Source organism: Stegodyphus dumicola, chromosome 6, assembly GCF_044657685.1.
Source record: "Stegodyphus dumicola isolate Sdum_Otavi_A_Nest chromosome 6, ASM4465768v1".
NCBI lineage: Eukaryota > Metazoa > Arthropoda > Arachnida > Araneae > Eresidae > Stegodyphus > Stegodyphus dumicola.
In genome coordinates, this window is record NC_140773.1 from 49,083,555 (window position 1) to 49,098,961 (window position 15,407).

The 15,407-nt window shown below is 29.7% G+C and overlaps 1 protein-coding gene across 3 annotated transcripts in view; it reads left to right on the top strand.

Annotated features, from left to right (window-relative positions):
• cert (ceramide transfer protein) overlaps window positions 1–14,051 on the top strand; it is a 61,644-nt gene extending 47,593 nt beyond the window's left edge. For 2 of the 3 annotated variants that reach the window (XM_085818295.1, XM_085818296.1), the window contains exons 11-13: window positions 101–303; window positions 8,711–8,837; window positions 11,163–14,051. In XM_085818295.1, the coding sequence (XP_085674421.1) occupies window positions 101–303; window positions 8,711–8,837; window positions 11,163–11,290 (458 nt within the window). In that variant the 3' untranslated portion in view covers window positions 11,291–14,051. The remainder of the gene's footprint in view (window positions 1–100; window positions 304–8,710; window positions 8,838–11,162) is intronic. The other variant, XM_085818297.1, reaches the window with a different exon arrangement.
• Window positions 14,052–15,407: the final 1,356 nt, after the last annotated feature.

Genomic DNA, 15,407 nt, shown 5'->3' on the forward strand with positions numbered 1-15,407 from the left:
AACTTATTTCTTATTCCAATCTTTTGGTATATTATCATTAATGTTATCTTTCTTTGTCACAAATTATCAACTTCTCTAAATTATTATCTGTTTATTATAGCAACTGTTGAAAATATGAAAGTTGTAGAAGAAATAGATTCCAAAACTCTTATTTTCCATCAAATACACAAAAGAGTGTGGCCTGCAACACAGAGAGATGCTTTATTTTGGTCACATATGAGGCAGGTTCCAAATGATGAAGATAAGGATGCCCATGATATATGGATTGTTTGTAATAATTCAACAGATCATGATGCTGCTCCTGTAAGTATACTCTGAAAAATATGCCAATTTCCGGTAGAAAAGTGAGGGTTATATACGAACAAAGTATATAACCCATACTTTTTAACTTGTACTGAAATTTGTTTAAGACCTATACTCAAATTAGGCCTCAGCAAAATTGTATTGCAATAATTAAATAATTGTAAATCAATTTATTATTAATAGTTATCTTCAAATTCTAAAAAGTAAAATATATATGTATTGGGGGGTTCCCTTCAAAGGTTTGCTGCTTTACTGGTAATTGAAACTGAAAATTAAAGTGATTTCTCAAAGCTCATTTTTTGTTTGTATTCATGTTTAAAAAAAAAAATTTTTTTTTTTTTTTTTTTTTTTTTTTTTTTTTTTTTTTTTTGGGTGTGTGTGTGTGTAATTAAGATAGAGATCTTGAATTTTTTTGTGTTTGTTTATTGTTATATATGTAATAAAACTGAATACAAAATTAACTTTTGTAGTTTTTATTTTATTTATTTATTTTAATATTTAAGAACTAAGTAGATTTTTTCCCCCCTCCACTAAGCATTACAGGAAAAAAAATTCTGCCTAATTACAAAATGATCCAAAATTTCCATGCAAAATCTTTATATTTAAAAATGTAGCAAATTGAATGACATTTTTTAATAATTTTAAATTATATTTAAGCTAGCAAAATATTTTTTAAAATGTAATGCAACTGCAGTTTTCACTGTAAATTTTAAAATTAGAAAAGAAGGTTCATTGTCCCCTTAAAAACTGTAAATCACTAATTTTATTGAAACTGATAACTATTATTTTTCATCTTAAGTTGTCACTACCAGCATCTGTTAAGTATGTTGTACTCTTAGATGATGTGAAATATTCTGTGTGGCCTTCTGACTCATCCACTGCATTGGGAATGATCATAACTTAAAAACTTTGGACTTTATTTCCTTTGCCATTAGTTTCCATAAAGATATATTTCATTCTTTCAACTGAAATAAGAACATGTAGATTTACTGCAAGGTCAGTACAATTTCCATTACATTGTATTTCCATTCATGGTTGAAACAGCTGGATGAGCCTTAAAATGATGGTTGATGAATACATCAATTAGTAGCATTTTATTCATCTCTCTTGATCTACAACTACATCACATCTTTCCTCAACCATTTTCCTTTCGTGCTTTTGATCAGATGATCTCAAAAGTTGTGGATATATTTTTATTGCTGATATTAAGAGTGCATCTGGGTGTTGAAACCTAACTGACTGTATCTAATCCATATAGAGTTCCCTTGAACTGTTACCAGTATTTGGCATAAGATGCAACTTAATTTCATAATATATTATTCGTAGCATTATGATAGGATGCTGCTTTTTTGTCTCTGCTATTTGTACCACAAATATTTTTTCACGTGCATAATTGGCTGTAGTATCACTTGGTATATGAATAATAAAAAAAAAAAGAGTTACATCATTGTTGTCCATTGCTCACTATGTTGTTCTGAGGGCACGTTTCCAAAATCTGTTTTATTTTGGTAGATTTCTGGGAGTAGCTGCACCACTGAATTTTGATTTCATATCACAAGCTGATATTGACCCATAAAACATCTTCCCTGCTATAACTCCTTTTGAGAATTTTAGTATTTTAAGCAGTCCTTCAGGCTTTAAACCGAGTCATCTGAGCAGACACGGGGAAATCTAATTTACTTGAATTTCATGGGTATATCTCAGTGGATTTGCCTCTAGGTTGGTATAATCTGATATCTTTCTGTGAAATGATTTCTGTGAAATTTCTGTGAATGATTTTGCAATGTTATCATGAGGACATTTTTTGTGTTAATCTTACAAAAATCAAGCAACAGAAAAAACATTTGATGTATATCAAATGTCTGGAATTTGCAATATTAGTATATTTCTGTAGCTTCATGTCTCTGGTGTTGTCTGTTTGTAGAACTCTTAAGATTTTTATCTTTCCCAGTTACACTGTTTCAAAAACAATTTGCAGCTTTTGCATATGTGAACGTGGTAGTTATATTTTTGCCTTGACTTTAAAATTATAATCTCTTTTTTACATGTAAAGACTTCAGTGTTATTGATGAAGTATTTAATATTGAATAATCTGAATTTTCCAAGCTAAATAAAACTATCCATAAATATGCTGACTTCTGTCTTATTGTTTGCGTCAGACATCTACATCGGTATCCATAATTATTTTTATCTACATAAAAATGATATTTTATAAAATAAATAAAAGGCAAGTGTTACTAGTCCAGTTTTATCAGTTTGCCTTTCAAACACAAATAATAATAGCTCATTCTAAGGCATGGTAAAAGTTTTAGACAGAGTAAGTTGCCACTTAAACTTCTGCAATTAGGGTGTTAAGTTTAGTTTTTACTTCCTTGTACGAAGTAAAAAGGAAGTATTGTAATCGTGAAAAGTTTCAGGCATCATATTTAAAAGCAAATAACCATTTTCACCGCTATCGAATGCAATTTAACGGTGTTTTTGTGTGACATCTGTTTGTAAGGAAGGACTCTTTTGCCCCCAAAAAATTGTAAAACTAATTTAAAATGAATTTTGAATAGAATGTTTCTTGGCATTTGTGCGTACATACGTATCTCGCATAACTCAAAACCGAGTGGCCTCAGAACATTGAAATTTTGTATATAGGACTGCTATAACATGTAGGTGTGCACCTCGAATTTTTGTTGCTATCGGCTGCACCAAAAGTATATGAATATATGTATTCATACGTTCATTCATAATAGATTTTGGAAACATGCCCTCAGAACAACAGAGCGAGTAATGGACAATGATGATGAAACTCTTTTTTTTTTTTTTTTTTTTTTTTTAAATTCACATACCAAGTGATACTACAGTCAATTATGCAGGTGAAAAAATATTTGTGGTACAAACAGCAGGGACAAAAATATTAGCATCATATCATAATGCTATGAATAATATATTATGAAATCATATATATATCCACTCTGTTACATTTGCAACATTAATGTAACATCAAATGTAACATCTTGTTACATTTGCTCGGTGATTTCAGTTTCTTTTTCTTTATGTTTGTAAATTGTGCATTATTTGTTTTGAAAATGAATGAATTATGCTGTTCTTATCTTCCGGTTAAGGTTTTTATGCCTTTAGTAAATCTGTGTGCAATAATTTTAGAATTATCAACAATTTAAAAGTTGTTTAAGTGCTGCTAAGCATAATAATTTTTGCCATGTTTGCCATTGCTTGTTTACATTTGAAACAACAGAATAGTAGATTTGTTGCCAATCTAGAGAAAGTAAGCTTTGCAATAACAAAGATAATGCCTTCTTTTATTATTGCTAATTAAATCATGGTTAATCCATTCTGGAATTTATTCAAGCAAATAAGTTTTAAGATTTACTTCATAATTTTCAATACAGACATTTTGAGTTTTTATGTATTTTTGCCTTGTCGGGAAGTGAGAACTGAATTAATTGAATGAGAAATACTGAATTGTCTGTGAAAAACAGTTTCTACTTTTTTTGTGTGTGTGTTCTTTGCTTAATTTCTTTTATGTATCGTTTTAGATTTATACAGTCAAAAGTCGTTAATCCGGACACCCATAATCCGGATCTCAAAGCTACAAACTTTCTGCGCATGCATTAACCAAGCTTACTTTTATAAAATTGCTCTAACAGTCTGCAAAAAATAATAAGTCGGATCCTATTCAAAGATTAAGGAACTATGCATGCACGTTTAATGTATAATGGACGGTATAAGCTAAGCTAAAATTATCTAATTATCTATTTCAGTTAATGTTGCAGATTGCGTTGTTCCTTAATCTTCGAATTGGATCCGGCTTATTGTTTTTTGAAGACTGTTAGAACAATTTTATAAAAGTAAGCTTGAACTTTCGATTATGTCAAATAGAATTTCCGATGCTGGAGCTTCCAAAGAATCGCAAAGCGAAAGCATGTTTCAATGTCCATTAAACAAAAAGTGGAACTGCTTCAAAAAATGAATAAAGGCATGAAGAAAGTGACAGAGAGGTGATTTGTTTCTCTAACCATTCCGAAATCTGTTTATCAATTTCACGCTGCTCTGCGGAAGGGGGGAAACGTTGCAATGCGCAATGAACTGGAAGTTGATCTGTCAGCACTATCCTTATTTTCAGGGCAGATGTTTTTATTTTATTCGGCTTATAATTCCATACGAAATGTAGTATTTCATCTCGATGTACTCCGTCTTTGATATGATTTAAATCAAATTCCTCGTCATTATAAATATCAGGAATACACATCAAGTAGTTTTCTGGTTGCAATTTTCTAAAATCGACTATGTGTAATGTATGCTTTGTGCATGCTCGCGTTGAAAGAAATGTTTAATAAAGTAAACAAATAAATATTAAGCTCTTTTTTTTTTTTTTTTTTTTTTTTTTTTTTTTTTTTTGTAAATTTTAGATCATAATTGCTCTTTATTTTATAAATTACGGTTTCATATTTTTATAATTTCTGCATGCCATCTTACCAGATTTAAACTGATGATCTATAATCCGGAAAAACCGATAATCCGGAATCGCCAAAGTCCCGACGAGTCCGGATTAAAGACTTTTGACTGTAATAGTATTTGAATAGAACATGTGGCAACTATTTGATAATTCTTAAGATAATATAAATTTTGTGCATTCTGAGTTAAAAAATTAGAAATGTAGTGCTGTTAAGTGAACCTAGGGCCAGAGTGTCGCTATGGTAAACAAATATAATGAATTGTAAAGAGTGCATTTATTTTATTGTGGTTTATGCGCTATCGACGAAGTAGATTTAATTCAATCGAATAAGTTTAAATAAAATGCAAGAAAAATGCGTATAATTTAGTATTCCATACAAGGAAGTCGTGGTGCACACATCCGATTTTTTTCAAATATAAATAATTTTTTTATGGTGCTAAATTGCTGTTTGGAAGAATCCTTATGGTATCTCTTGACTATTTAGAAGCAAGGCAGGTAGTTATGGAATTCGCAAGATAGCTAAAATATTTTGAGACAAACATTCTCTACTTTTTAGAAATAGATTTAGATATTTTCAAACTGTTACAGTGGGTGATCAGTTAACGAACATAATCTGTTACAAGACTATGTTCGCTATCCGAATTGTTCGTTAACCGATCATCTATTTACCATAGAAATTTTTGTTTTTTGTGAAATCGATTAATTTGTTCTGGAGACCCTAAAATTAAATTTAAAAAAAAAAAAGATGTATAATTTCTTAGTAAGTTTATTAAAAATCTAATATATACAAAAAAAAATCATGCATTTTCTGAGGCAACTGATGTACTGTGGTTTGCTTCTAAATGAAAGTAAACTATCCTTCCATTCACTACTATAAATTTGCTGGATCAGCGATGTGAATAAATGAATAGAAGAAATTGGGAGGGAAATGAGACACATATCATTTCACCGTGAGAGGAATGGAGTCTGCCGTCTGGTATTCGTCATGGGATGATGAATGAATGAGGGGGGTGGAGGCACTCAAAATGATATTAGTTTCAGTTTTGAATGAATTCAGAATCGAAACTGATGGTCTTCTTTGGCTCTGAATATTCTATTGAGGGGGGAAAAAAGATATGCAAGCAACGTAATTCAAGAGAGATGAAAAATGATTTTTGGTCCTTTGAGTTTTGGCAACCCTGCACATTATGCTCCGAGAGCCAAGTAGTGTTTGTTGTCCGGACAAAAAAATCTTTCGTGAAAGTGTTCGCAGTCCGAACTGTCCATCAACCGATCACCCACTGTATTTGGAAACTCAGACATAGTTGTAGAAGAAAGATAACCATTTCTGAAGCAGTTTTAATCAGACTGCTTATTGGAACAGGAAATTTAGAAAGCATATAAACCAAGGACTTTATGGTTATAGCTGTTACTTTAAAAAAAGGTTATCATGACCCTTCATTCTTTTAGTCATAATATGTGTTTTTATCACTGCACAACGAAGGTTAGAGGATTCAGTATTTTTTTCAGCAACAGTTGTTGCCATAATTTGGAGGTGAATGGCCTTAAAGTACCTATTCTGAAATAACAGACTACAGTCAAAAGTCTTTAATCCGGACTCGTCGGGACTTCGATGATTCCGGATTATCGATTTTTCCGGATTATAGATCATAAGTTTAAATCTGGTAAGATGGCATGCAGAAATTATAAAATTAAAAATATGAAACTGTAATTTATAAAATAATGACCAATTGTTATCTAAAGAGTATCAAAATTTACAAAAAAAGAAGCTTAATATTTATTTGTTTACTTTATTAAACATTTCTTTCAACGCGCGCATGCGTAAAGCATACCCTACGCATGGCCGGAATTAGAAAATTTCAACCAGAAAACTATTTGATTTGTATTCGTGATATTTATAATGAGGAGAAATTTGATTTAAATCATATCAAAGACGGAGTACATCGAGATTAAATACTACATTTAATAAGGAATTATAAGCCGAATAAAATAAAAACATCTGCCCTAAAGATAACGATAGTGATCAACTTCCAGTTCATAGGGCACTGCGAAGTCTCTCCCCCCTGCCGAAAGGGTTAGATAAACAAAGGATATGCCTTTATCCATTTTTTATAGCAATTCTTTTTTTTTTTTTTTTTTTTTTTTTTTTTTGATGGACATCAAAGCATACTTTCGTTTTCTAGATCCTTTGGGAGCTCCAGCATCCTAAATTCTATTTGACATCATTGAAAGTTCAAGCTTACTTTTATAAAATTGCTCTCACAGTCTGCAAAAAATAATAAGCCAGATCCAATTCGAAGATTAAGGAACAACGCAATCATCAACATTAACTGAAATAGATAATTAGATAATTTTAGCTTATACCGTTCGTTTTACATTGAACGTGCACGCGAAAACGTATTCTGCGCTTGCGCAGACACATATGCACAGTCGTAAATGTCTTGCGCGCACGCCTAAAACGCCTATGCGCATGTGTCAACGCGGCGCATGCGCAGAAAGATTTTAGCTTTGAGGTCCTGATTATAGATCATTCCGGATTATGGGTGTCCGAATTAACGACTTTTGACTGTATAGCATAAGTTAAACTTCCGTTACTAGGCAACCACGTTTCACTACATCACAGAAAATAGTATAAGGATTTTGTTTATATGTTCTGATGGTTTAGCTATATAATAGGCTGACATAAATAATGACCAGCCACAGCAAGGCGAACACGAACCAATATCTGGTTGACGATTTCACCAAATCGGCTGCAGATTCACACATATGCAACGTTACTATCCTTGAGTATCTATGCTTAAATCCTGTTTCACAGGTGTGCACAAAGCTAATGACTGTGACAATTGTGATCAGCTGTATCATCGTCTGATTGCTTCCTTATTTTGCAGCAGCAGGGAAATTTTTTGATTTCATTAAAGATAGTTATTAACTGCAATAAGTGTTCAGTAGGAATAAAATCCAACTTGTCATTCTTGAAGGAAAAAATTGGATCATGGAATGCACCTTTTTTGTTAATGTAAATGGAGAAAAGAAAATTTGAAACTTGGTTTTAGTATAGGAAATGCAACTATAATTGTAAACTCTCCTTGTTTCATCTCAATTATAGGCCAAAACATCACTGTCATGCATTTGAAGTTATTTTTAATCATTTTGTGAATGTTATGAAAGAAATTTGTCTATTAGTAGATACTTATCATTGTGAGACATATGATAACTACTAGTAGATGCAGAAACAATTCAAATTAAGTCTTATGAATTTTCTTGAGAGCAAAAAATAAATGAAATAAATTCCAGGTAAATCAGCATTTGGCTCAACTCTCCCTAAAGTGCTGTGGGTTTTCATTTTGTATACTTCAGAATCTGTAAAAAAAATTACAGAGAAAGTGATAGTATTTCAACTCTTCATAATAAAATGCAGCATTAAAAAATAAAATAAAAAAAAAATTAACATCTCGGATGAAGTAAGTTATGCCAAGTAAACTCCAGTGTATTTTGGTGTATCAGCAGATTATATGGTAGAAGAAAAGAGGACATGAAAAGTGAAAATCCTATCAGCAGGAAGAGAAAAAAACTGTGCATTACTACTTATGTTTATGTATACTTCTGATTGGTATAAACTTCATTTATTCATTCCTTTCAAGATCAAGACACCATCAGAGATATATATATTTCTGAAAAACATCATTGTATACATGAACAGAAATGAATAGTTTACTGAAGGTGTGGTGATGGTATGGTTTTAGTTGTTACAAAGAAACACCAACCCTTGGTTTTTCAAATTATATGAACCTGTTGGTTACAAAATAATTCATAGTAAAGAGCTTCCTATATTTTTAATTCATTCTACTTGGGGTAAAATTTCATTATTTTAATACATATTTAATTTTATACATGTTCTATTATTTTAGTTGATATAATATTCATTTCTTTTCTCATTAATAGGTTGGGAAATGTGTTCGTTTGGTAATGACAGTATCATTAGTATGCCAAACCTTTGTAGATCCTCCAACAGAAAACCAAGAAATCACTAGAGATAATTTGACATGCCGAATCACGTATTGTTCCAGCAGTAAGTACTTTCTTCTTATCATTTTTCAATTAAAATAATAATAATAATTTTAAAGCATTCTGAAAGCTGGGTGAATCACTTCTGAATGCTCTGATAAAAAATAGAGTGAAATTAATAATTTCTCTGTTTAAGGAGAATTTAAAATACTCATATAAACATGTACTCAAACATATACTGTGCAGCCATGACCCTGTTTTCACGAATGGAGAAAAGTGGGAGAAGAATGCCTTGTGTAAGTTTTAAAATTTAGCCAGGCAAGAATGGATACTAACATAGTGAAACATAGTGACTCGAACCATTCTAGTACAGTACAAAGTCTAAGATCTGAAATCATCAAGACCACAGCGATTCCAGATTTTAGATCATTGGTTTAAATCTAGTGAAATGACATGTGGCCATGGCAACATTGGGCTTCACTTATTATTTAGATTGGATTAAAAGTATGATCTTAGCCAACATCAGTATATCAATCAATTCATTATCACTGACCATGGTGTCACTCCTTATCCAGCAAGTGTTTCAAAGTGACATGTGGGGAATCTCAGTTAGTGGGGAGTATAATCAGCCACCTGCTTCTCTTCTTGAATATTATATTCTCCATTTCCAGACTCTGTTAGAGGTGAGAGGAATTTTTATTTACATGTTTATGTATTTCTCGGATAATGTAGTCTTAATATTAACATTGGATCTTTAGGGATATTGGATTTCGGGTCTGCTGTTTTTGTATGGCTTTAAGTTTCGGTCCACTATAACTAAAGACATATACGGATGAAAATGATTCTTCTCCTAGTAGACTATTTATATCATTTACAGGTATATAAACATAAAGTCAAACATTAAAATTATTTAATGCTGTTATTAAGTTTCACATTAACTATTACTTAATCAATATTATTTGTTTCAAATTATTTAAATTTGTATATGTAACAACATGCAATTGAAAGCATGTTACAAAATCCAAAGACAATATATTTTCTGCTGTTATTATTAATAATTTGATTAGTTTTTATGCTCTTGCTTCCTCAAACTTTACATTCCATGTGCTTTTAATTTAACCGAGCACTCGACTTAGCATCTGTTGCATCTCACATGATTTTTACACTTGGGGTCTTTTCTTTTCGTGGGGAAAGTAAAGCTTGTATTCTGTAGCTAATTTCAGTATTTGTCCTCTGTAGCAGCCTTGAATTAAATACATTTCTGCATTAACAGGTACCGATTAGTGCATTGTGAGCAATTAACAGTTACTAATCTAACTATAGCTGTTTTTCATTGTAAAATATTATGCTTACTGTTTTCAAAGAAGGTATAGTTGATCTTTGAGGCATTATTAGCAACAATCGCAGATAGATACCAGAAAGGTTCTGTAAAAAATGAATTGTATATACCAGAAATTCATTTTATATATAGTTGTTCTTTTTAAATTAATTGCTAACAAAATTGTAATAAATAAGGTAAAATAATAGAATTTTCTAGGATGTTTAATAATAAATCTAATTTCTTGGTTTATTTTAAATAGCTTGCAGACAAAATTATGTTAAATAGTGTAATAAATGAAAGTTTATGACAAAGTCTTTCTTATATGCATATAATTAATAATTAGTATCATATAGATATTAAATAGATTGTGTTTTGTGGATGTTTGTAAAATTTGGCAACAAAATCTGACTTTCTAAAGCCTAAATTTAAATTGCACCAAGGGTGCTACAGAAGGTGTCACCAAGAGTGCTACAGAAGATAAGCACCTTATTTTTAGTATCAGTCCTACAAAATATTAAAAAAATATAACATGAGTAGATTTTTCTGCAGCTATTATAATTATATTACTAATCTCTCTCACGTGTGGGACAGAACAACTTTTTTACCAGATTTAACACTCGGAGAAAAGCTTGCATTTGTTTCTTTCTTCTAAAAAAACCTGCAGATTTTTCCTCTTTTATATTGTTATTATCTGTTTATCATTGTGTGGTAACTAGTGGTCAGCAGTAGTTGGTTGTTTTTCATTTGTGTGTGGTACTAGTGCTCAGCAGTAGTTGGCTATTTTGTGTTATGCGACAAAGTGGACAAAATGTTCCAAAAACTTCTTCAATTATTTTCTTTATGTGGTAATAACTTTAGAAGTCTTTTTTTACTTTTTAACAATAAAAATTTTAATTACAGATTTTTAATGTATATTATTACTTAATTTTTAAATAATTTACATCCTATATGTATGTTAAATGTGGCACTGCAGTGTACTGTAATTTTTTTCTTATGTGTATAGTAAAGCTGTAGGTTATATGTAAAAGATGTAGATGTAGCTTATGTTTGTTAATTTCATTTTATTAGTTAATCCAGGAGGCTGGGCTCCAGCATCAGTTTTAAGAGCAGTGTATAAGCGAGAATATCCAAAGTTCCTAAAGAGATTCACTCAGTATGTAAAAGATATGACAGAAACAAAGCCAATAATGTTTTAGATGGGCTGTGTTAAAAATAATGTGCCTCATTCTGTATAAAGCTTGATAAAGTGTTTTCTGTTTCATTTTTACAGAAGTTTGATCCAAGGAGTAAAAATTTGAAATCTGTCTGTAGTTATGTGTTTCACTGTGAAATGTAAATAAAACTGTTTTTTATTATTTATTCACAAAAAACTGTCTTTAAATTATATTTGTGACACAGTATTATTTTTAACTTAGAAGGAATTCAGATTTCAATATTCTGTAAAATTTTGTGAAAAAATATTCTTTTATTTTACGGCATTCTGAAAAATGCTTGTGTAAAACAGTTTTTTTACTGCAGTGGTAAAAAATTTTTTATAAATGCTCTTTTAGGTAATAATTACGATCATTTTTCACTCCTTGCCTGAACTTCTATGTATTGATGTGATTGCATTTATGAGAGTAACCCATGCTCCATATAAATGCCTTTAGAAATTGTGACTTTGCCGCCATCCATACAAAGTAGCATTCTATTTTAAGAAGTGTTAATAAGAGTGATCGTTGAAATTGACTTTTTTAATGTTACAGGTAAAGGTGTTTAGAATTTTTGAATTAGATATACCATTTTACTGAGCGGGTTAAAAATAAAGTGATTGTTAAGTCTTTTTTAAAGGAAATTTGTTACTGTTAAGGCAACAAATGTTGATAAAGTTAATGGAAGTTCTGAAACTTTATCCTCAGTCAAGGAACACTTTCTAGATGTGAAACTATACCCTATGTTTTTTCCTCACCCACCTGAAATATAAGAAAAAGCTTTGCATAAAATTGTGCATCTCTTTATTGTGTGCAAATAATTTTTGTGAAAAACAAATGGTAATTTTTTTAGTGCTTTTATATTTTAGGCCATACCTTTTTAAATGAAGAAACAGACCAATACTTTGAATGCATGTATTATGCCATGTAATCATCTTCTATCATATTCTACTGGAGATTATCCTTAAAGAATTTATTTAAAGCCAAATTTTGCTCTCAATTTTGTAAACTGTCCTTTTGTATTATTCCTTCAGTACATCATATTACCTTCTTCATTCTCCCTTCTTTTTTACAGTAAGGCACTTCTCATTTAGGCATTTTTGTATGTAATAATTTAGCATTAGAGCACATGGTATATACATTTTTTACTGAATGAAATATATTGTAAAAAGAATGTGAATTCTCCAGCTTATACATATATTTGTACTTTTTGTAAACAAGTTCCTTAAATATGGTCTAGTTGAATAGTTAGTTAACTTTTTAAAATAGAAATTTAAAATTTTTGGAAGTGTATTGTTCTTTCCATGTTATCTATGAGAAGGTGAAGTTTATTCTAAATCTTGCTATATATGTATTGTTTGTTATTTCACAGTTAGAAATGCAAAATTGTAAAATGTGTTTTTTGTCCTCTTTATTAGCTTTTCGCTTTTTAAGAAAAGCTTGAAAAATATTAAATTGTAAATTACTGTAAATTTTTAGTACATAATGCACTAATCGAAATGCGATGTTTTTATTGCATTAGAAGTCAATTTAAATTGTAAATTATTCTTGTACAGTTATGAATTTTCATTGACATTTACTGAGTTTGGTTGAATGTCTGTTCTGTTTATATCTTTTGTATATTTATTTTATATCTGTATATGAATGCCAAAATTTTTATTTTCATATTTATTTTTTAATGTGGTGTTCTCCTTATTTAAAGAATAAGGTTTTGCTTGAAAGTTGTTCCGTTGTGATGAGAATAAAAGCTTTTTATAAATCACATATTTTTATTATTCTGAAGATTTGAGTAAAATAATCAATAGTTACTTTAAATATAGTACTTTCTAAGATTTAGTACAGTTGCTATTGTTGGTAATTGTTCCTTTTCTTTTACTATATTAGGACCAGCCATTATAAAACATACACTTTATTTTCTTCATTGTAATTTAGCTGGACTCTTAATAATAATTTGATTTTTTTTATGTAAAGTTATATAAAAAATCAAAATCTTTTATACTCTTTATCTCAATTATAAAATTTATTTTTGAGTCAATTATAAAGTTAAACTAAGCATTTCATAGACATCCATAATCTTTGATAAAGGCATTGTGAAGCATAATATGAAGTATTTTTTTAATTTTTTTCATATATTAGACTTCAAAGGCAAAAATATTATTTTATGTGCTATATTTTAAAAAGATACTGGAAAATGTCATAGAAATTCAAAATTTCTTGATTTGTTTCTCAAAATGTTATGCAATTTTGTTAGTCATATTTTTGCATGCAAGTAGTTTTTATGAACATATGTGAGTATTTGTGATTCCAATAAATATGTTATTTTTTCCTTATATTTCTAAAATATTAATAAAAGTAATTCTTCTCCAAATTTTGTAAATCAGTAATACAACAATTTTATAAAAATTATCTAGGCATGAAAACACTTTTTCATTGCTTTTAATGTTCAATTTAGAATTTATAGTGGTTTCTAATAATGGAATTTTCCTTGTAACATCTTTCAGTGACTGACCATTTTTTTTAACATTCCAGTTTTTTTGGGGGGGGAGTGAACATTTTGCTTTCAAAGTAATCATATTGCTTAAAAGGCAGTCGCAAGTTCAAATTTTTGTGTACCAGATTGAAAAATTGAATCATCTTTTAGTGTTTTAGTCAATAAACTGTGGTGTTATTTAAAATGTGTCTTTGTATCATTAATTTTGTTTTGTTTGTATTGCGAAAATTGATCAAACTGAAAACACTTAATAAATGAAAGCTGATTAAACAAAAATGCATTGAATTTTTTTCTTTGAATTTTTAACACAGTTTTGATTATTCATAATTTTATTTTTTGAATTGTATTTTAAATAATTATGTAAACTAACATAAAATGTATTCTTTGGACTTACACTTGCAATAAATGTAACTGTATTTAATCTAAAAAAATATTTTGATCTTATTAAGTTATAATCTATAATATATGAAATCATCATATATAAAAATAAGTGATTTGTTGTATAATGTTAGATAAAGCATATTATACATTTATTGCTTTATTCTTTCTGTTTTGTCAAAACTTATACTCAGTTTATTCTGTTAAATGGTCTATTGAAAAAAAGAGAAAGAGATAAACCTTTATGAAAATAAATAAAATATCAGTAGAAACAGAGATATGTTTTTGACAAAATCAGTTATTTCAGAAAATATTTAATCTCTTTCTTAAAGGAATTTGTTCTTTAAAAAGAAGAATTTGAAAAAAAAAAAAAAAAATCATTAAACTGCATAACTGCAAGATTTTTACACATAATGCATGAAATTATGCATTTTCACAATATTTTGTGATTTATTGATAAATATGTTTTTCCATTTTTTTCAAAACTAAGTTTTTCTGGTTGTTTTTCATGAGGATACATAGCAGTGGGAAATTTACCTCAAATAATTTTATGTCATGAAATGAATATAGTCTCCAATTTGTTTAGATATTCATAGGAAGTGTATTTTTGATGACTTTTAAAAATATACATAGGATGTTTCCAAAGGTCTAGGAATTTAGGTATATATATATATATTTCATCAATTGTCATCAATGTTACAATGCAGTTTTGTATATAATCCCCATTCATTTGAATAAATAATCCCAATGAAAAGCTGTTCTGAAAGCAACCCTCAAAGAACTTTTTTGATGTGTCGTCCCTCTCTCTTTATGGCATGATTAAACTCTCAAATCATACACCCTGTAAATGCCCCCCCCCAAATGTGGGAACAAAATACTCCTCACAGACATTGAACAATTTTTGAAGTTATACCAATCTCTTTCAACAAAAACAAAATGCATCTCCCATGTTTATGAAAACTGTGCTACAAAAAATTCACTAGTATCAACCAAACAACTGAATTGGATTACACCAGGGATGGCAAACCTATGGCAAGTGACAGTGTCACGTCACAGATACATAGTAAATTATTTTTATTCATTATATTCACTAAAAACAACGTTCTTCTCCCCCCTCCAAGACTAGCTGGCATTATTCAGAAACGAACCTGAGCATGAGTTCATTACGTCATTTTCTAGGATGGAAAGGGGAGATTAGCTTTTTCTTGGAAAAGTACGTGAGTGGTATGAGTTGTAAAAACAGCTATATTGAAG